At 41.1% G+C, this 21565-nt stretch overlaps 1 protein-coding gene across 8 annotated transcripts in view; it reads right to left on the bottom strand.

The window, feature by feature from the left end:
- ATP8A1 (ATPase phospholipid transporting 8A1) overlaps positions 1-21565 on the bottom strand; it is a 229724-nt gene that overhangs the window by 17293 nt on the left and 190866 nt on the right. For 7 of the 8 annotated variants that reach the window (XM_015084122.3, XM_053217412.1, XM_015084124.3 and 4 more), the window contains 2 exons: positions 18709-18765; positions 17674-17781 (listed from right to left, as the gene is read on the bottom strand). In XM_015084122.3, the coding sequence (XP_014939608.1) occupies positions 17674-17781; positions 18709-18765 (165 nt within the window). Of the gene's footprint in view, positions 1-8485; positions 11644-17673; positions 17782-18708; positions 18766-21565 lie in introns of those variants that run through there. The other variant, XM_053217414.1, reaches the window with a different exon arrangement.

The raw sequence follows: 21565 nt of genomic DNA, 5'->3' as shown, positions 1-21565 counted from the left end.
GGGAACAAACGAGCGCTTGTCTCTGCACAGCGATGCTGGCTCACCATCGCACCGTGCGCGCTTCCCAAATGAACTAACGCAGCCTGAGAACCTGAAAACACAGGTTCGGAGGAAGGAGGAATTGCTCTGAAACTTCCACGTGAATGAACTTGCAGGGAAAGAACATTTGGGAAAGCAGGCGCGGACGGGCATTTTGGCCAAGCCAAGGGGCTTGCCCAGATAAGAGGGGCTTACCTTCGGCCCCACCTGAGGTGATCCCCTAGCACCTAGTTCCCACACTAGAGAGAAACACTTCTTCCCCTTCAGGGCCCCCAAGTTCAGTCTTGTAGGAGAGAGAATTTACAGGTGCTACCTGCCTACACAACTTCGGGGATGTGGTTCTTAACGCTAACCCTCTTTTTACGCTATAAACGTCAGAGTGGTGCACTAGGATTCTTATTCTTGGATAAAGTACAGATGTTGTCTAAAAGAGAGGGCCCTTTGGGGAGTCCTAAGACTATCTCCTTGGACCCTGATTGGAGCAGGACTGATGATAAACAGCTCTGGAAGGAGTCCTGGCTCTGCCCTTCCTTGCTCTCCCATTTGTGGTTAGTAACTCCCAGCCTCTGCTTCCTCAGCTAGAAGGCGGGCTGGAAGAATGAAACCCCATGGTGTTGGTAGAGTGGCTGCTTTTATTACTGACACAGATGAACAGACTTTCCTTTCTTCATTTAATTTTCAAATTTCTTAAAACACCCCAGGTCTTTTTTACTTTCTAGTGATCTCTCCTATGAGCTTTGAGGAAGAAAATTTTTGTCACAGTATCAAATTAAGTCTGAGCCAGTTTGTAAATGTAATGGTTTTTGTCGCATTAATGTCACAATACAAGCTGGTCTCAAGACTGAAACTGACCAAGGTAACTGACCACTAATAAATAAATTGCCATTCATCTCAATTTGCTAATTTAAGAAATGGAGACAAATTATCTTTTTCATAACAATTATTAAAGACTGTCTGGGCATAATATATTAATTTGGGACGGAAAATTAGTCAGAAAAGAGTGCTATAAATCTTGCTTAGTTGTTTTTCAGGGAGGGCAGCAATATAAATTCCAAGGAGGCTAAGAGTTTATGTCAATAACAACCAAAAACCAAGAAGTGATTATTAAGTGTCTAGATAAAGCTTTATAAAAGGCCTTTCTAAGCTTAAAAACAGTAAAAAAAAAAAACAAAAACAAAAACAAAAAACTACAAAAAGAAATGCTGTAAAGAATGGATTTATAAAAATGTATAAGTGCCACATGTTTTAAAAGAACATAACTAAAAAGTAAATGATAAACAAGAAACTGGGAGAATGCCACAAATATATGAAATTCTGCATTAATATCTGATAATAAAAATAGACCATTTGTCTTCATAAGAATAGCTAAGATCCCAACAAAGAGGCTAAAGACCAGAGAAGATTTTCACAAAAGCAGCAGTAAGTAACCAGAAACATGGAAAAGTGCTGAGCTTCTCTGTAGTCATAGAAACACCACATATTAGATCAGATTTAAACAATTCACTATCACAGCTGGTGTGGGGACAACAGCTCTCTGTAACAATTTATATTTCTATTGGCAATGTACTCACCTTTGGGAAAGGTATTTGGCAATGTGCATCAAGTACATAAACATATTCATTCCTGTTAATTTGATAATTCAGTTTCTGGAACTATGTGCTGAAATTTGAGACAACTTTTGCATATAGGTTAGTATCCCATGAGACTTCTGTGGTCACTAGTCCTGAGAGCACTACCCCCGAAAAGCTGATGTAATGTCCCAAGGCTTAGTAAAGGTATAAGCAAACCATAGCAGCACCCTCTTGAAGGGTCACATCACAAAGCAGCATATTTGAGGCTTTGAGAAATCACTGTAAAGACCTCTACTGAACCAACCTTCCTCCTGTCTGTCCGTCTCTCCGTCCTTCCTTCCTTCCTTCCTTCCTTCCTTCCTTCCTTCCTCCCTCCCTCCTGTCTGTCCTTCTGTCCTTCCTTCCTTCCTTCCTTTCCTCCCTCCTTCCCTCCCTTCCTTCCTTCCCTCCCTTCCTTCCTTCCTTTCCTCCCTCCTTCCCTCCCTCCCTCCTGTCCTTCCTTCCTCCCCTCCCCTTTCCTTCCTTCCTTCCTTCCTTCCTTCCTTCCTTCCTTCCTTCCTTCCTTCCTTCCTTCCTTCCTTCCTTCCTTCCTTCCTTCCTGTTTTATTAAGTAATCTCTACACCCAATGTGGGGCTCAAATTCATGAGTCACACTTGATCACCCAACTGAGCCAGCCAGGCACCCCTCAATGTTTTTTTTAATCAAGGTTTCTCTAAATGTATTTATCTACCATGGAATACTTTTGCCACAGTCTGCTTACTAGCACATCCCATGGAGCTAATTTGGGGGAATGCAAATATTCCTCGTGGGTTCTTTTAAATAGCAAAACATCAGTGAAAACTAACAGGACACCATGTGGCTGGTTATGTAAATGTATACCCATATTAGAGAATATTATCCTAGCTGTTAAAGATGCTGTTCACAGACTGTAATTATTAGAAAACTAATTGTCTAAAAGAGCCCTAAACAAAGGGAAAGGTAAGATATCCTGCTATTCTGTCAGGAGGCTTCTGGTATCACGTAAACACACACCCTGAGAAGGTTAGTGTTTTCTATTATCTATATGGGGATCAGTCACAATCTCTTCCCGTGGCTTACATCTCTTGCCTGTACTTCAGACTGTCCAGCTCTGAACTTGAACGTTGCACAGTTACTTTGAACTTGATCCGTCTCAAATTGAACACACACTGTTTTCCCCCCAAACCTGCTCTTCCGTTGTGCACTCTATCTAGAGAATGGCTTCGTCACCAACTGTGTATGACGCAAAACTGGGCTCTAGTCTGGTCTCTTTATACCACCAGCTTCCGTTGTGCACAGTATCTTTGGACCTACTATGTACTTTTTGCCAACCCTGCTGCCATTATCCCCGTCCAAAAATGTGCCCACCCTTGCTAAAAACCTGCAAGCTAGACCTCTGACTCCAGTGTTGCTCTGCTTCTAGCCTTGTCTCCACACTGAGGCCAGAGGGACACTTCCAAAGTACAAATTAGATTTTAGCACTTCTTGGATTAAACCCATTCGGTGGCTTCGTACCGCCCTGAGGATAGAGTGCAAAATCCTTAACATGATTTCAAGACCTTGTCTACCTGACTTCTGATGACTTCCCACAAGTCATCTTTCAAGCCAGCCCCCCATCTCTAGCTATACACGTGTCTCAGTTCTTGGGATGTTCCCGTTTAATCAATTTTCACATCAGATTGCACTTCCTTCCTTAGACTTGGGTTAGCTGACACTACTTTGGGCTTCCGTTTTGGTGGCACCTATCACTCATTTTCTAGGTGCTTCTTTACCTTCCAGTTAGACCATAAACTCTATAAGAGAAAGAAATACATCTTGATGAATTCTCACAACCAAAGTGCTTAACCAGTAAGCAGGTACTCAATAAATGTTGATTAATAAATATGTTCTTACAATCCAGTGTTTGGAGAGACTGAAAGTCAAGAAGGCTGGAGCCTTGGGACTATGCTCCTGAGATAGGGCGGTTACAGTTTGCTTGGTTTCTTGTGTTCTGGCAGGAGTTATCCTGGGAGCAGCTATAACGAGGTGTTTATGTGATCTGGGGAGGTGGGAGAAAAGGTTGATCCGGCTCCTTAACAATCCTTTTTCAACCTAGGTTGTCTTTTCTGTTAAAAAAGCTGAGCAACATCCATTAAAAGCGACGTATGTCGAACTACCCCTTCCCTCATCTGAATCAACAGAAAGATTTCAGCGAGTGAACTGGAGAAAAGTAGGATGACTGGAAAAGAGGACATTTTAGAGGGGAGTCGGGAAAGGATGCCGAACGTGCAGGAAGACAAGGAATGTCTCCTACCGACATTAATGAGGACTTTTAATAGCCACATGAATACTTTGCGACGTCAAATAAAAAGGAGGCGACATAATCCCAGCCTTCCCCATCTCAACAAACTCAACCTTTATTCTGCCAGCTGCTCTGGCCCCAAAGCTGAGAAGCCATCTCTGCTTTCTCCTTTTCTCCCAAACTGCACATCCAGTCTTTGGCAAGTCTGCGCTGCTCTACTTAAAAACAGAGCCCATACCAATGTTCACAGCAGCAATATTCACAACAGCTAAAAGGTGGAAATACCAACAGACACATGGATAAATGAAATGTGGCTTATACATACAATTGGATATCAGCCTAAAAAAATGAAATTTGGACACAGGCTACAATAATAGATGAATCCTGAAGACACTATGCTAAATTAAATACGCTGGACACAAAAGGACATATACTCTATGATTCCACGCATATGAGGCACCTAGAATAGTCCAATGCAGAGGCAGAAAGTAGGATAGTGGTTGCCAGGGGCTGGGGGGAAGGGGGAACGGGGAGTTTCAGTTCAGGATGAAGGAAAAGTTCTGGAGATGGATGGTGGTGATGGTTGCACAACACTGCGAATGCACTTAATACCGCCAAACTTAAAAATGCTTAAAGTGATTGGGGTGTCTGGCGGGCTCCATCAGTTGAGCCTCCGACTCTTGGTGTTGGCTCAGGTCATGATCTCATGGTTCGTGAGTTCAAGCTCCACATCTGGCTCTGTGCTGACGGTGTGGAGCCTGCTTGGGATCCTCTTTCTCTCCCTGTCTCACTCTCTCTGCCCTCCCCCATGCCCTCTCTCTCTCAAAATATACAACTACGTAGACTTAAAAATTGTTTAAGATGACAAGTAGTGAATTATGTACATTTTGTCAAATAAAAAATGTTTAAAACTTGTAAGGATTCTAAGAACAAAACCGTCCTCCCTTGCAAATCCAGACTCTACCTATTTGCTAGTCCTTCTGCCCTGGCTTCAGTTCCCACTGTGTCTTCTGATCTTTGCTCAAGGTCATCTTTCCAGTGATGCCTTCCATGACCACCCCAACTTAAAACAGCACCCCACTATCACAATAGTAGTTTCTATCCTCTTTCCTACACCACGGTTCTCCACGGCACTTACTACCACCATCCAGTGTGCTACAGAACAGACATACTTGTTTCCATCTCCCTCTCCTCCTCCCCCTTCCCTTCCAGAATATAAGTGCCTGAGGGCAGAGGTTTCGATTTTGTTCACTGCTGTATCCTTGGCAACTAGAAACTGTCCTATAGTTTCAACAAACTGTATATCTGTTGAAAGAATAAATTGTTGGATCACCTGGGTGGCTCAGTGGGTTAAGCACCCTACTCTTGATTTTGGCTCAGGTCATGATCTTATGGTTCCTGAGTTTGAGCCCCATGTGGGGTTCTGTGCTGACAGCACAGAGCTGGCTTGGGATACTTCCTCTCTCTGTCCCTCCCCTGCTCTTTCTCAAAATAAATAAACATAAAAAAAGAATAAATTGTTTAATCAAAGTTAAGTGTACAAATTAAGGGTATTAAAAGAAAAAAAAAGACTGGACCAACATGTTAACAGTGATTACCTTTGAATACTGGAATAATGTTTTTCTCACGTTTTCCCTATTTTCCTTAGTGACTCTAAGCTACTCACATAAATCAAAATTATGAATTTTACTTTAATAAGCAAAATTATCATCAATTTTCACGGATACAGAAACATTCAAAATAGTTATAATAAAACCACTATTTTCAGGCAAATCCTAACCTCTTTTTCTGCATTTAGGATTATCTTCCTAGGCTTAGTTACAATAATGAGGAGAAGACGTATTTGCTTTTTTCCCAAATGGTTCTCTAATTGGGAAGAACAGATGATTCAACAGTGATCCTCCTGTTCGGAAACATAAACAACTTGTTTCTTTGTGTTTCTGTCATTTGTCTGATTTTCTAGTTTTCTTCTCATTAACCATATACATATCTGGCTAAAGTCTCTCCTGTTGCTGCTGTGAATGGGACCTTTCATTTTCTTTGTGTAGGAGGGCTTATCTTCGAAGATTTAGGGCTTTTCCAAGGGAGTTAACAAGTTTTGGGGAAAAAAAATCCCAGCACTTATTATATATAACTTATATATCCCATTACATGCTTCTTGGGATTTGGTCAGTAGGGTGTCGGACCCCAGAGGGCAACTGTTCTTTCCGGCCATGGCACCTCTGAAACATCTTGGTAGAGTAACCCTTCCTGTGCAGGGATGGTCTGTGCTATGGTGTGGCGACCCTCATATCTTGCCATCTCCCACTTCTCTCTTTTTTCAAAGCCATCCAGCAAGTTAAAAGCTCACTTAACTTCTCTCACCTGCTCCTCTCAGTTAATCCTTCTGGTCTCCTCTGTAAGCATCTTCCTCACGAAATCATTTTCGTCAAAAAAAAATTCAGTGCTCAACCTCAGGTTTTCAGGTATTGTTTCTTTTCATACAAATTTTCTGGGTCTTTCCAAGCACGTCGCAGTTCTTGTCTCCCTACCGTGCCTCAATGCTTCGTCTCTGCTCTGCCAGCTGGATATTTCTTCAGAAAAGGCACACTCTGTGTCCACGTCCACTCCCATCTCATCCAGCCTCAGTTACCCAAGTGGTCATTTTCTCAGTCCCTAGTCTCAGGGGAACCGGGAGAGCTGATTCACAGAACCTGAGATACAAGGATCCTTTTGGTACCTTGAAGGTTGAAATCCACAACTTGAGCATCTATATTTTTGCGGCAAAATATCAATTTTATGTAAATAGAATATGACTTAGTGTATCAGAACTGTGCCTCCTTCTGGCAACACAACCACGGATGTATGGGAACTTCATATCGGCTCATCAAAATCAACGCTGCTTTCAGACATTACTGTGCCATTTGAATTTAAACTTGCAAATGTTTCTGAAAATGTCTCTGTGTCCAAGGCTTGGGAAACACCATGATGTAACCCTGTCAATGTCTCTAAGTTGAGTGAGGCTTTCCCAGAGGCTTGAGCCTGTCTGTCTAAATTAATTGTGGTACCTGGGTGTGGGGTTGAATTTGGAGGTAACTAAGGATCACTGGGTTGGCACTAAGTGTGGTACATTCACCACCTGATACTTTAACCAGAGAAACTTCAAGCTCATAGGAACTTTGGCTTGAAGACATGAACTTCCACTGAAATCCTTCAGGGGCTACACATGTGGGATAGTGTAGCTCAAAACCTCCCTCTGATAAAACCCAAAGACAGAGGAATTCACATGCCAAGTTCCATGTTCTGGTGCTTATTACTGAGAAAGGTCTTTGATGTCTTATTTTAGCTGAAAAAAATTCTTGCAAATTTTCAATTATATTATATTCGTGTCAAAATTGAAAATGTTTTTCACCCCTCGTAGTTTATTATTAGCATTTATCTATCACGCCCTCTGACCCAAATCTTTATTCTATGGTTTCAGGTACTTTCTAGAACACTATGTATTTCATCACAATGAAAAGCCATTTGCCATGGCTTAAAGTAATGATGTTGATGACACTTAAGGAGGTTTCTGTGACCAAGTCTTAACTTTTCAACTCTAGCTCCAGACATTCTCTACCTTAGCAACCCCAAAGTCCTTCTTTGCTTGGGCTGCCCTTTACTTGGAAAGTCTTTCTCCCCCTCTTCTGCTAGCCGCTGTGTATCCTGATGACGGTAATTAGCATCCATCATAATTACCTGTTGATCTGTTATTTTATCCACAAGACTCAATCTCCCCAAGAGGACTCTCTTTTTTCACATAATGATCCACTGACACCCATTATAGATCTTGACACACAGGTACTCTGTAAATCTCAGTTGTATTGAGCTGACTTGGGCTCTTATATAGGATGAATTATTACTTTCCCCATAAAAACAGACAGAGCAGAACACCCAGAAAATAACTAAGGAGAAGGGTGTTTCAAATAAACTCCAGTATGTTTGCAATTATTCCCAGAAGCTCTTGCTTACTCAGAGACAAAGGAAACCCTTGGCTTGGAATATTCCAAATAAACAATCAAAACTCTTAGAAAATAGGCACATGGCTCCAAATCATAGACAAATATGCAAATTAGATACCAGCTCATAGCATTTATGCGCTTTCCCTCCCAGTGGACATTTCAGGATGGTGGTGAGGGGCTCAAGCAGGAGCGATCACCCTGGGGGACTCAGAACCAATATTCCATCTAGCTGTATGATGCAAGCAGCAGACTTTGTATCTCCACCCTCTGGCAAAGGGAGTAACGAGAAAATAAACGATTAAGAAAGATGTTCGGAGGCAGGGCAGGAAGAGTTAGTTGGGACCTGAATTGATAAGTTAACTTTTTTAAAAAAGGAAAGTAAAATTTCACTCTATACACGTATATACTGAGAGCTGAACATGCAAAATAATCTTTCTGAAAAGGAATCAAGAGCGCTAGGATATATATGGCTCTGAAACTTTATTTTCTAGGGATCTAGTTCCCAGACAGTGAAAACAATTAAGAACAGAATTTGTTTTGTTTTAATCTTATTGTACTATTTAAAAAACTTAAAAGTACAAGAAAAATGAGAACAGAGTTAGTCACCAAATATTCTTTTTATTATAAGAGAGATAATTTAAAAATGTTATGATGTTCCTGGGGAAGCTGTGTAAGACAGGGTTCATTATCTCAGTGCTCAATCTGTTTACCTCTTCTACCATTCCTGCAGGTTTTTATAATTTTGTGATGGCTCTTTATCTCAAAAACCATCTCATAAAACATCAATCGTTTGATTACTAGTAATACAATCTGTGAAACATGCTGCCTATATTTCAGATTGTAGAAAATTATTTTCAAAAAATTTTAAATTCACTCTCCAGCTTTATTGAGACATAATTGACATGTGACATTATCTAAGTTTAAGGTGTATGATGTGTTGATTTGATACATTTATAAATTGCAAAATGGGTACCATTAGCATTAGCTAACACCTCCATCCTGTCACACAGTTAGCATCTCTTTTAGGAAATTATTTTTAAGAAACTCAAAAATTCAAAAAGCACTTTGCTATAAGAAAGACACAGAAAGGTTGTTAAATGGCTTAGGTTGAAACATTACTGACTTTCATGGCAAAATTTTCTAGTTGTTCCCCAGTATATCCCCTCTCCCCTTCTTAGATGCAAACACTTGACTCTTGGCTGGACACTTTGTCCTCTAGCTCAGACTATATTCCTCTGGCTCTCTTGTTGCAGCTAGGTGTGGCCGTGTTACTAGTTCTTAGCCTGTGAGATCTAAGTCGAAATGTGGTGGGTGCTGTTTAGGAAAGAGCATCAAAGATAAAAGGTTAATCTTTCTTCTTCTTCCCTTTCTTGTTGGCTGGAATGTTGGTAAAGTGGCTAGAGCTGAAGCAGCCACTTTGGACTATGAGGAAGTACACTAAGGTTGGCCAGTGCAGCAAATACAAGAAAGCTGGTTCTTGATGATGGTGCAGCTGCCATACCAGCCTTGGACTGCCTGCCACCACTAAACTTCTTTTACATGAGAGAGAAATAAGTTGCTATCATTTAATCCACCCTTTTTAATATCAAAAAAATATGCCATAACCATTGAGGAGGGCACTTGTTGGGATGAGCACCGGGTGTTGTATGTAAGTCAATCTGACAATAAACTATATTAAAAAAAAGCCATAAGATAACTTGGTATGGATGATACACGCTAGGAAGCTGAAGTGACAACATGGAACAAAGTAGCTTTTGACCACTCACTGATGATCTCTTTATCTTAAGATAAACAACCATGTTCAGTTATGAGCTTTACTGAAGCAGATCATACAGTGACATTTGTGATTTCCTTTATGAGCATTTCTGATGGAATCCCAGGCCTGTTATCCAGAAACAAGCTGTGCTGGTCTCATGAGCGAGAATGCTGAGCTTGGGGGTGTGCTGATCTGCCCTCTGTCCATCTCACTGACTCCTTCCCACCCTCTCCACTCCAGCATTCCTGCCTCAGAGCATGGGCACCTTCTTTTCCTTCAGTCCTGAAATGCTGTTCTTTACGCACGTATCATTTTGAGTTTCAGCTTAATCATTCCTTCTTCAAAAAGACCATTTTGGAGCAGCCATTAGAGTCCTGCCCTTTAGCATATTATCCTGTTTTCTTTCTATCACTTTGTGAAATCACCTTTAGTCACGCATTAACTGACTTAGTGATTGTTTCTCCCTCCCATTCCCTGGTCCCTTCAATCTGCATGCTAATAGGGATCTGGCCTAATTAACTGATTACCTAGCCACAGTGCTTAGCACCCATTAAACACTCAACACACATTTATGGAATGAACGAATACAAGAAATGAATTGATTCCAGAGAACAGTCAGAGCTCTGCCACACTAACAGCAGGCTTTGTTCCGTTTCCTGTGGTTTGCTCACTGCCATGGCACTTTGGGTGTACCATATCATCTCTTACATTTATGATATCAGCACCCCATCATTAGCAATGAGATTCTTTTTATCTTTTTAATGTTGACTTACTTTTGAGAGAGAAAGCGTGAGCGGGGGAGGGGCAGAGAGAGGGTGACACAGAATCTGAAGTAGGCTCCGGGCTCTGAGCCGTCAGCACAGAGCCCGACGTGGGGCCTGAACCCACGAACCATGAGATCATGACCTGAGTTGAAGTCGGACACTTAACCGACTGAGTCACCCAGGCGCCCCTCATTAGCAATGAGATTCTTAAGGGAAAGAACCAACTCCATTCATCTCTGCATCCTCCACTGCCTAATATGAAGCCTGGCATACATTAGTCACCCAATATACATTTGCCCTGCGTTGTCGGAAAATATGCTGTACCTACAGAAAGCAATGCCAGTTCTCGTAAGGACCCTAAGGAGAGCTCTAATTTCAAAATGTCCTGATTTGCCATTAGAGTTGTCATATCCATAGCTCTCTTTGCTTCTTCGTGTTTCTACGTAGGCTTCTCTCTACAAAATGGGCTTGGAAGTGGCTATGCAACCAGCTGCCTTAAGGACTGTGAAAGTCTGGCCTGTCTTATTTACCGTCAGGGGCATGAGGGCTGTTGACCAACGGCATGTTTTCCTGGATGGGCTTCCAACTGTTGGCTCACTGAAGAACATCTGAGAGAATTCGGCGTAGTTGTTCCCTCTAGTCTCCTTGGCTAAGCACAGTAACCTTGGATGAAGCTTCATCGTATCGTAACACTGCCCCACCCCATCGGCAAGGGCTGGTCTTGTGACCAATAAATCATTACATGCTATCTAGGTAATTAAAAGCTGATAGATGAATAAGGACTATTTCAACCAGGAAATTCCTCATATGTAAAGTAATTTATCGTGTCGGTAAAGTGGGCAACGGCACAATTTAGGAAAATCATAGCACTAATGCTGTTTATTAATACCGTTCCTACAGGGGTGACACCAAAGAGTTCAACAAAGATTTTTATTGTTTTTCGGAGAGACTTTACCAACCTCAATCAAGAGATCTGAAATTCTGTAAAACACATGCTTGTTCCTTAACTTCAATTTCCTTCGGTAGTTTTATAGATCCCTTAGGCCAGGGAAAGCAGAACCAGACGGCGCTTGGGAGGACTTTACAGTGCGTGTCTGCAAAGCCACGATGAATTTAAAAGTTTTGCCGATACTAAGCTTCTGGTATTAATTGTGATATGAAACGATCCTCGATGTAGCTTCCTTTTCAGGTTTTAATCTGGTGTACTAACCATAGTGACTAAAATATTTTCTTCTGGAAATAAAAAAAAAAACCCCAAACTCAGTAACATCATCTAGACAAGTCGGAAAAGCAGGCTAGCACATGTTTATATAACATAGCACATCTCCCCAGGGTCTACTTGCCCCATAAATTGTTGTACTGGTGTGAAAAAATACAAGTCAGGTCTGAAAAAAAAGTCCTTCTCTTAAATCACAACCATATTTGTGAAGAGGAAGACAGCGACATATTTAAAGTCACAGCCAAGCCTGTCGCACTATTTTCTTTTTCTTTTTCCCTTCCTCAATAATTTCTCATCGTCGGATGTTCTACCTTTGCATCATCCACTGCCCCCACCCTGATATCAGCATTCGGTCGTAATAGTTAATATTTCAATATCTGTGGTACTGGAATACTTGTTAATCATTATCGTCGAATCTTTATTCTGGACAGGGATGTAGAATTACTGTAATGGAAACAAAGTGCAGAACTATAGGAAGGAATGTTCCCAAATGGGAACACCCTGCCACCAACTGACAGCCACCCAATCTGGCTGTAGCTGGAGTAACTGAAGACCGCATTAAACTCTGAGATATTTGGGGAACAGATTTTTGGAACTTCACGCATGTAGAATGTGCTGAAGTAAGGGGGAAAGAAGTGATCCGATGGTGTGAAAAGAACCCTCGATCTGTGATAAATGAGAGTAGCTCTTGAGTACAGCTGAAGATAGAAATAATATATACAGACAACACATTCCTTACTTTACTGACCAGATGGAAGTCTTTTGACTGGTGGCACTGATAGGAAAAGGCATCTAACATCTTCAAAGTTGATGAGGCTGGCAGGAAAGGCCTTAGTGGAGATGGGAGAAGAAACGTAAGAAGAAACAGAGAACGGTGTGTAAGGAGGTTAAGGGTACAGACTGTGTCTGAGTTCCAATCTCAGCTCACTCAAAGCTCTGTGACCTTGAGAACATTATGTAACCACCATGTATCTGTGAAATGTATAACACAACTTACCTCAGCGGGTTGTGTTAAATGTTCATAGTGTTAAATGAGTGAAGGCATGGAAAGTGCTAGAACGGTGACTGGCCTTCAGTAAATGAGGACCTATTACCATCAGAGTGGCAACCGTACATTCTCTAATGATAATGGGATGATTGGGTTTTCAATTTTTTGTGTATTTCTAAAAAATGAGAATGGTATTATTTATACTGGTATCACTGTTAAGAAGAGCCAAGAGTCTAGGTTATGAAATGAGATGGAATTTCTATAAATGTATTTAGGAAGTTAGGTAGGTGTTGAAAAGGGATAGTTAAAAATTTGGGGACTTTTTAAGAGAGATGGGCCAACTGAGGGAATTTTGTAATTGGCCAATTAGGGAAACTGATGAGGGCCCCAGGTATCCCAGGAAATAGATAAATCAGAGAAATCAATGGAGTGCAGGCAACATAGTTCCAGGAAGGAACGAAAAAAAAAAGACTTTCCCACTTGGGAGTAAGGAAGATCAAGGGCCCCAAAGAGAAGGTATTTCGATCCTTAGGATGTTAGCGGAAACCAGAATTTGAAAAGAAAACCTGGGGTAACTTCTCTAGGTCACTTGCTATTGTTTTGCTTACCACAAAGGCTTATTATCTGGGTTTAAATAAAACAAGGAATGCTTGAAATCAAACACAAGTGCCTGGAGAATATGGTGTGTGCACAGTAAATGTTGGTTCCCTTCCCTTCTTAGTGTTGCAAGGATTTTCTTTCAACATATTGAAAGATACAACTCTGTCTTCAGATGGGACTGCAATGATGAACTAAGAATGTAGATTGGAAAGGACTATAAAATCCTGATCTATGTGTGAAGATGCATCAAGCTGAATATAGAAGCATGAGACCTGTACCTGTAAGTTGCCTAATTTGTGTACAATTTGCACCCCGAGATCCTGTTAACTAGAGCAAAATAGTCTGTGCCCTTGCAACATTTAAGATGTTCCTCTGGAGAGAACTGAGTGAAGACAAGCACACAGAGAATCTGAACTTAGGAGTTGGAAGGCAGCCTTGGATGTGCAGATGATAGATTCTGCCTCAGAATCACTGGTGGCCCACTGGCACAGAAAGGGTTTCCTCAATGAGCCCAGCATCCTATTCTGTCACTAGACGTCACTACATATTGGCTCTTTAGATGTTCTATTTGTGCTGAAATCTGCCTCTGTATCTTCTGTGCATCTCTGCTTTCTCATCTGTAGAGTGGTTACAACCAGTCTGCAGTGAGGATCCGGGGAACAGAGGACAAGCACTCCTAACGAAATTCACAGACAACACTATGGGGTCTGCCTTGGCTTCTTTCACTCTCACTCCTGCCATCTGGTCTGTTGGCAAACCCAACTGGCTCTGCCTTTAATGGATATTTGGAATCTGACCACTTGCACCACTGCTGTCCTCCTGACCCATGCCACTGTGATCTCCCGCCTGGGTTACTGTGATAACCTCTGCAAAGGTTTACAACACAGCAGCCATGGTCCTGCCATGAAAACCTAAGTCAGATCCAGTCACTTTGGCTCTTGATTTGGCCATAAGTAAAAGCCATAAGGCTGTATGGGAAACACGACTGAAATCTTGGCTCTTGGCCCTCCTTACCTGCTATAATTTTCTCTATAATACTTGTACTTGTCTATATGTTTCACTTAATTATTTGTCTGTCTTCTTCCACTAGAAAGGTGAGCTGAGAAGTACATGAGTTTTTGTCTGTTTTATTTCCTAATGAATCCAGTGTCTAGAACAGTGGCTGAATGATTGAAGGATCTCAGCAAATAGTTGGTGTATTGACTGAGTGAATGCATATAAAGTATTTAGAGAAGTTCCCTGGATACAGTGTTCAATACACTAAGTATTATACACTAGGTATTATTTTTCCTAGATCTTGGTTGCCTTTTTGAATAACTGCTCTGTCTTGCTGACGCCACACAGTGTATCACCATCCCCTAAAATATCACCTGGAGGAGGATGGGCCAGTAGGGCTACTATTTTCAGTTCTAGGAATTCTGGACTATCCTGTGGGCCCTTATTATGCTTTTAGGCAACCAAACATGCATACATATTTAATTAATTGTTTCGTTCTGGGAGAAACTGCTGCCACATCAATATAGGAAAGAACTGGGGTCCTTGGGTGGAGTCTTGGAATTAGACACTGAGACTCAGTAGGGGTTGCGACAGAAAGTTACTACACACCACACCACGAATCCTGTGGAGGAGCCTTAAACCCTGGGAGCTACCCCGGGCCCCGTGTTTCATTATGTGGATCACATAAAACATGTCAAGTTGAGGAATGCTAATATTTATACTTATCCTGATGTTATTTATAGTAATATATTATTATACGTAACACCCAATAATATATATGTAGTATATAATACCATTTTGCTATGAAAGTTAACAGATGAATAAATCTTATTCAAGATGGCTGGCCAATTATATATATATACACACACACACATATGTGTGTGTGTGTGTGTGTGTGTGTATAATTGGCCAGCCATCTTGAAAAAGATTTATTTATTCATCTGTTAACTTTCATAGCAAAATGGTATTTTATATAGATATGTATATATGGTATACATATATATATATGGTATTATATATATGGTGTGTGTATATATATGTATATATATATGTGGTATAATACATACAGGTATAAATATTGGTACATAAATAAATTTTTCATATATTTTCATGTTTGTATATATGTATGCTATGTATCTGGTTACACTCTTGACTGAAATATAGAATTTTAAGCTTAGAAAAATGTAAACCTAAGGGTAGTTGCTTCTTTCTGAAATTAAACTGGATTATAGTAGAACTAGTGACTCTCTACACATAATAAAAATGTTCAAAAACTGGGGCACTTGGGTGGCTCAGTTGGTTAATTGTCTGACTGCTGATTCCCGCTCAAGTCATGATCTCATGGTTCATGAGTTCTAGCCCTGCGTCAGGCTCTATGTTGGCAGCATGGAGCCTGCTTGGGATTCTCTCTCTCCCTCTCTCTCTCTGCCTCTCCCTTGCTTATGCTCGCTCTCTCAAAATAAATAAACAAACTTAAAAAAAAGTCCAAGAAATTGAGTATTGCTACAAATATTCTTGGGATCTAACCCTAGTGCCCAGGAAACAGTAAATGTAAATTCTCTATCCCTGAGAATGTGAGTGGCATTCTTGTTAAACTCTTTTTTGGCAGTTGCCATGAGGCTCATTTGCACACGTGCATACACACACACACACACACACACACACACATACAGCAAAAGACTTTGTAAGCACTAACTACTATATAAATTTAAAGTATTCTTTTCTTTGAATGAGTTCAACAGTCTTACAGTCAAGTCTATAGCTAAATTAATCCGTTTTTCATATTTTCAATGGAGCCCCAGGTATTTAAACACTGTATTCAAAGAATCGGTAGTAATAACAAGAAAAAGAATCCCTATTAGCACTTCCCCCTGTATGTGAAGTGAAGAGAAACGTGATGGAGTACCGACATTCACTTCACTTTGAATTAAACACAGCATCACCGCAAATCTCAAGAGATGATATTAAGTTCTCTATGTGGGTAATACCGGGAATTCTACAGGCAAGGGTAGAATTATATTTGGTTGGCAAAAAGCCAATCAAACTTCACACTTCTTTTAGAAGTAGGTGGTCAAAGACTCTGTTCTTGTCATCAAAGCTGTTGGCTACAGTGGCTTAAACTATCTGAATCTCAACATCTTCTGTGACATTCATTTTGAAGATAAAACATTAAGAAGTGAGGTAAAATGAGGTCTAATGAAAATGATATTGAATTGGAATTTTAACCCCAGGGAAAAGCAGATCCAGTCAGAGAACATCAAATAAAAACAAAGGACTGATTTTCCAAATGGTATCTTCAGACACACATAGTCTCTGATTTTACTTCTTCAGGAAAAAAGGACTCTAAGCAAGGTAAGCAGATGCATTCACAGCTTTCTGTTTTCCTCACAATACATGCTGTAAATTTTCCAGAGTTCATAGTACATGTTTCCAAAGAAGCCTTCACCTCTGGTGGAAGGAAGTACATGTTCCTTGATACGTCTGGTTTTGCTGTAATAGTATATAATACCTCTCTCTAATAAATTGAACCACAAAAATTTTTTTCAAACGTGTCTGCATTCTGCTAATTTATAAAAAGCAGGATGCTGTCAGATAAAATTTCATGAAAATGATCTATAAACCAGACTGTCAAAAGTGAAAGGTACTCAGGCAGTACTTAGGGGCAACAAATCCATGGAAACCACTGGAAATCTTTCCTGTGGCTGCAGGACAACAATGTACTGTAACGGAGCTCACATTTCCTTGATTTGCAAGTTACTGTGAGGTCACAGGAAATCCTGAAATGTTTTCCACATTTTCTTTTATACATTTTATGTCAAATTTCCTGCAGTTGAAATCATAAACCCTCCTACTGCTGGAATCTCTTCTGAAGGAAAGGAGATCTTGTGACACTCCCCCATGAACACCTAATAACTCAATTCCTACCAGTGTAACCAGAACCTAAAAGACAGAATTGAAAATGGACTGTGATAAGGCTGAAACGTCAGATGCCCTAACTCGTTCAAAATGAAAACTAAACCAATCTCATTAAGACGACTCTAAAAGTGCATTTAATCTAGTGACGGTACACTTTTCCCTAGAATGAGAGATAACAGAAGAAATGACAGACTGTCCCAAAGACATCAGCTAACCATTTCTCCAAATCTCTGATTCAAAATGTATTTGTGGATTTATAGTCTAATTTTAAAATGGCATCTTCTAGATGGAGATTCTTAACATGAATAAAGCTCCTGACCACATTTTAGTGTTCCAGCTAGGCTTTTGAAAGGGTAAGTCAGATTTAAGTAGAATGTCCAAGTTTAAAATGTTCTCTCAAGATTTATCACTTGCAACTGTGGAAATTAAAAATAGCTTTTAAATGGCCAAATACTATTTTAATACAAATCCATGCCAAACAAGGTTCGTTAATGAACACCAATTTTTAAGATTAGTTGGATCGGGAGTTATCAGGACACATTACCTCTCCTGACATATCAGGGGCCATCGGAACAGCAGGCCACAGAGATGAGTAGATTCCAAAAAACACCACCCAGAGTACGATGCTGCCCCAAATCGCAATATGGCTGAACTGTGAAGGAAGAGAATCTGAGTCACGAGACTTTTAGGTAGGCCGGCTCCACAAACACTAATGAAGCTTTCACAAATTCCCTTATTAATTTTTTACTACATCCATCAAATAGTATCTACAGGAATTTCTAAATAATGATGTGGGCGTGTTTAACTAGATCCTTCATCAGGGCTAATGCTAATGTCTTCCAACCATGGCTAGGATGTTTGTGCTACTGGCATTTAGAAGTGTTCCGTCTCTGTCTCCTTTGGGGGCTTTCTCCTCCGAATCTCCTCTTTTTCATCTGCTGCCATGTTTAACCTCCTTTGTTTTCACTTTGCATGCTGTCTCTGGGAGAAGTTAGACACGTGGGAGAATGCTACCTGTATGTTGATGACGGTCAGCTCCACGTTTCGTGTGCCCATCTTTCTCCTGAACATCAAACTTTCATTTCTTTTTGCTTCTTGGGTCTCTCTACCTGGATACCGCAAAACTAATGTTCTAAACTGGAACATGTTTTTACCCAAACTGGGTATTTACAAATATCTGAGGACAAATTTTTGCTAATATTGCTGGTCTTCATAATCATTTTCCAGCGGGTTTTCCGCCAAATGCATCTTGCGACACATTCTACTAAGAAAAGACTCTTAGTCAAATAAGTTTGGAAGCCTCTCTCCTTCCTGGGATATTCACAATACACAATAATATATTAAAGGCTCTGACACTCTTGTGGTCAATAAACCTACTTAAGTTTTCTTTATTCACTGTTTCCAAATCAGACAAACTAGAATCCCCAGTTCTCCTCCTTCCACCCAAGACCCCTCACGATGAACAAACTGTGGGACCAGGGAACAGGGACACATAAAGTTAGTATAAAGAACAACAATGTTCACAGTTAACACCTAAGTAAACGGGAAATGCCTTGGTTGTGGATAGAGACACTCTTACCCATGTCCAATATGAGGTCTCCAATCCAGCTTTCAAACACACGGTTATCACCACAAACTAAGACAGAAGGGAAAATGTTATTTTATTTCATAAATGTGACAGTTCCAATGATTGAAGTGAGGTTTATAAAGACTAAGTATTACACTGTGAATTAGACTATGGGACTGGTAGATGATTCACAGCTTGCCTTGTATGTCCACCAAGCAAAGAAACAGGTGGGCTATCTGCACATGGTGGCCGTGGCCACTCAGAACCGCCCATTAGCAGCATCACACTCCTGCCACCGTCCCTGCTCTCCTCACCTGCACAGCCTCACGGTCCATCCACGAGGTTTGTGCCTGCCGTTTCCTGTACAATTTGTGAACGGTGAATGCAAACCTGCGGTAACTTGGATTCAAGTGTGCTTTAATTTGATTTTAGGGGCGCCTGGGCGGCTCGGTTGAGCTTCCGACTTTGGCTCAGGTCATGATCTCACGGTCTGTGAGTTCGAGCCCCACGTCGGGCTCTGTGCTGACTGCTTGCTCAGAGCCTGGAGCCTGTTTCAGATTCTGTGTCTCCCTCTCTCTCTGACCCTCCCCTGTTCATGCTCTCTCTCTGTCTCAAAAATAAATAAACATTAAAAAAATTTTTTTATTTTATATCATCTGTAATGGGGTGCCTAAGGTGGCTCAGTCGGTTAAGCGACCGACTCTTGATCTTGGCTCAGGTCATGATCTCACGGTTCGTGAGTTCGAGCCCCACATTGGGCTCTGCGCTGACAGTGCTGAGCCTGCTTGGGATTCTCTCTCTTCCTCTCTCACTGTCCTTCCCGTGCTCTCTCCCGTGCTCTCTCTCTCTCAAAATAAGTAAAATAAAGTTAAAAACTTTTTAAAAACATTAAAGAAATATCATCTATGAGACTTACAGCCTCTACTTTCCGAACTTAAGAGATAAATTCTAAAAGTAATATAACTGGCTGTTTAGAAATTTAAACACTTACTCTGTAACTCTACTTACTTAAAAACCCTACCGATTAGGATATAAAAGCCTGTTATGCCCTCCGTGATGCACACACCTGTTATTGACTCTGCTACTAACTCTGCAGTAAGGGAACCTGCTGTAATGAACTGTCCTGTGTTTTTGATAGGGTGGCTCAAAGGTTAACTGGACATGCCCTGGAGTCACACTACTTGTGCTCAATGCGCCACCATTTATTTAGGCACTTTGGTCAAGGCACGAGGCAAGCTACTTGACATGTGTGTTTCCGCTCCTTCACCTGTAAACTGGGACTGATGTAGGTCACCTCCCTCACAGGGGTGTGGGTATAAAACACTAAGACCAGTGCTTGGCGCTGAACTGTTATCTGCTATTATCTTTTTATAATTAAAAATGAAGTTCTAAGGGGCGCCCGGGGGGCTCAGTCGGTTGAGCGTCCGACTTCATTCAGCTCAGGTCATGATCTCATGGTTCGTGGGTTCAAGCCCCGTGACGGGCTCTGTGCTGACAGCTCAGAGCGTGGAGCCTGCCTTGGATTCTGTCTCTGTCTCTGTCTCTCTCTCTGCCCCTCCCCTGCTCACACTCTATCTTCCTCTCTCAAAAATGAAAACAGTAAAAAAATTTAAAAAGTATAAAAAAAAAAGTTTCAAAGCCTGTCAGTAGTCAAAGGGATTCTGGGCACTGAAGGCGGTGGCAGTGTGACACCAGCCTCGCACGGGTGGTCAGGGCACGCTTGCTAGCTCTCCGTTTCAGGCACTTTCAGGATTTGCAAATGACATTAGGGGCTTCCCTGTGGGGTCATAAAGCCAGGTTCAAGTGAAGCGTTTGGGCCTTCTCAGCAAGATATCTAACGGCAATTTAGGATTAATATCTGTAGAAATAAAACTCTTAAAATGTAAGTGCTCATTAACAAACCCTATAAAAGTTCAAAACTAAGAGGCGTAGGTTGACATAAAGAAAAACGCCTTCCTGAGACCTGAGTGCCTGAATGTGTCCCTGAAACACATCCATGATACATCCTCCAATTAATTTCTAAACGTACTCTATCAAGTAGTTACTTATTTGTTTTGGCACCCACGCTGCATGAGACCAAGTCACCAGCGCCCCTGACCCGACACACTTTCTCTCTCTACTTCAGTTGGTTGATGTCAATGGAAAGAAGACCTCTGGAAAAAACTTAATCCCTCTGTTACTTACTGGCCTTAACATCCTATCACTCGGTAACTTAAACACTTGATATTTAAGCATCATAATATAGTTTTTCTACCAACTGAACCGGCCACACTGACAGCCACTCAGTATTTGGAGCAGCACACTGCCTTCATCAGGGGGTCATGGACAGGGACACAGGATTAGAGAGGAGGGAATGCTGGTCTGAGAATTCAGAGTTGAAGGTGAGTAGAAAACTTACCAGACACCAACCACGTGACCTCGGGCATTAGCAATCAAGTAATAGTTTTGACTTTTAAGGTTAAAGTGGTTTTAAAACATTTTTTGGACCTTTATGGCAGGAACGGGATTGCACGCATGTCTGCGTCCTCCATAAGTGTTTGGATAGTGACTTAACACAGTGGGTTCCATGCCTTGTGTGGATGAAATGTCCCCAAAGAGTGATTCCTCTCCCATTTCAGTCATCATGAGACTGTAGAATAATTACTGGTTAAATACCCAAGAACAGTATGATAATATTTGCCATAAATTCAGGAAAGCCAAAAAAAAAAAAAAAAAATTAAGGGCAGTAAAATAAAAATGAGGAAAAAGAGACAAGGAAGAGAAAAAGGGCAAATGGGGGGCACTAAGAGTAAAGAGGGAATACTGAAAACAATAGCAACCAAAGTCTTGTAAAGTCAGTGAGCCTAAATGACATATTAAGAACCTAATA

The sequence above is a fragment of the Acinonyx jubatus genome, chromosome B1 (assembly GCF_027475565.1).
Source record: "Acinonyx jubatus isolate Ajub_Pintada_27869175 chromosome B1, VMU_Ajub_asm_v1.0, whole genome shotgun sequence".
Taxonomy (NCBI): Eukaryota; Metazoa; Chordata; class Mammalia; order Carnivora; family Felidae; genus Acinonyx; species Acinonyx jubatus.
Note: the sequence above shows the minus strand (reverse complement) of the source record. Positions and strands in the feature narration are given on the sequence as shown.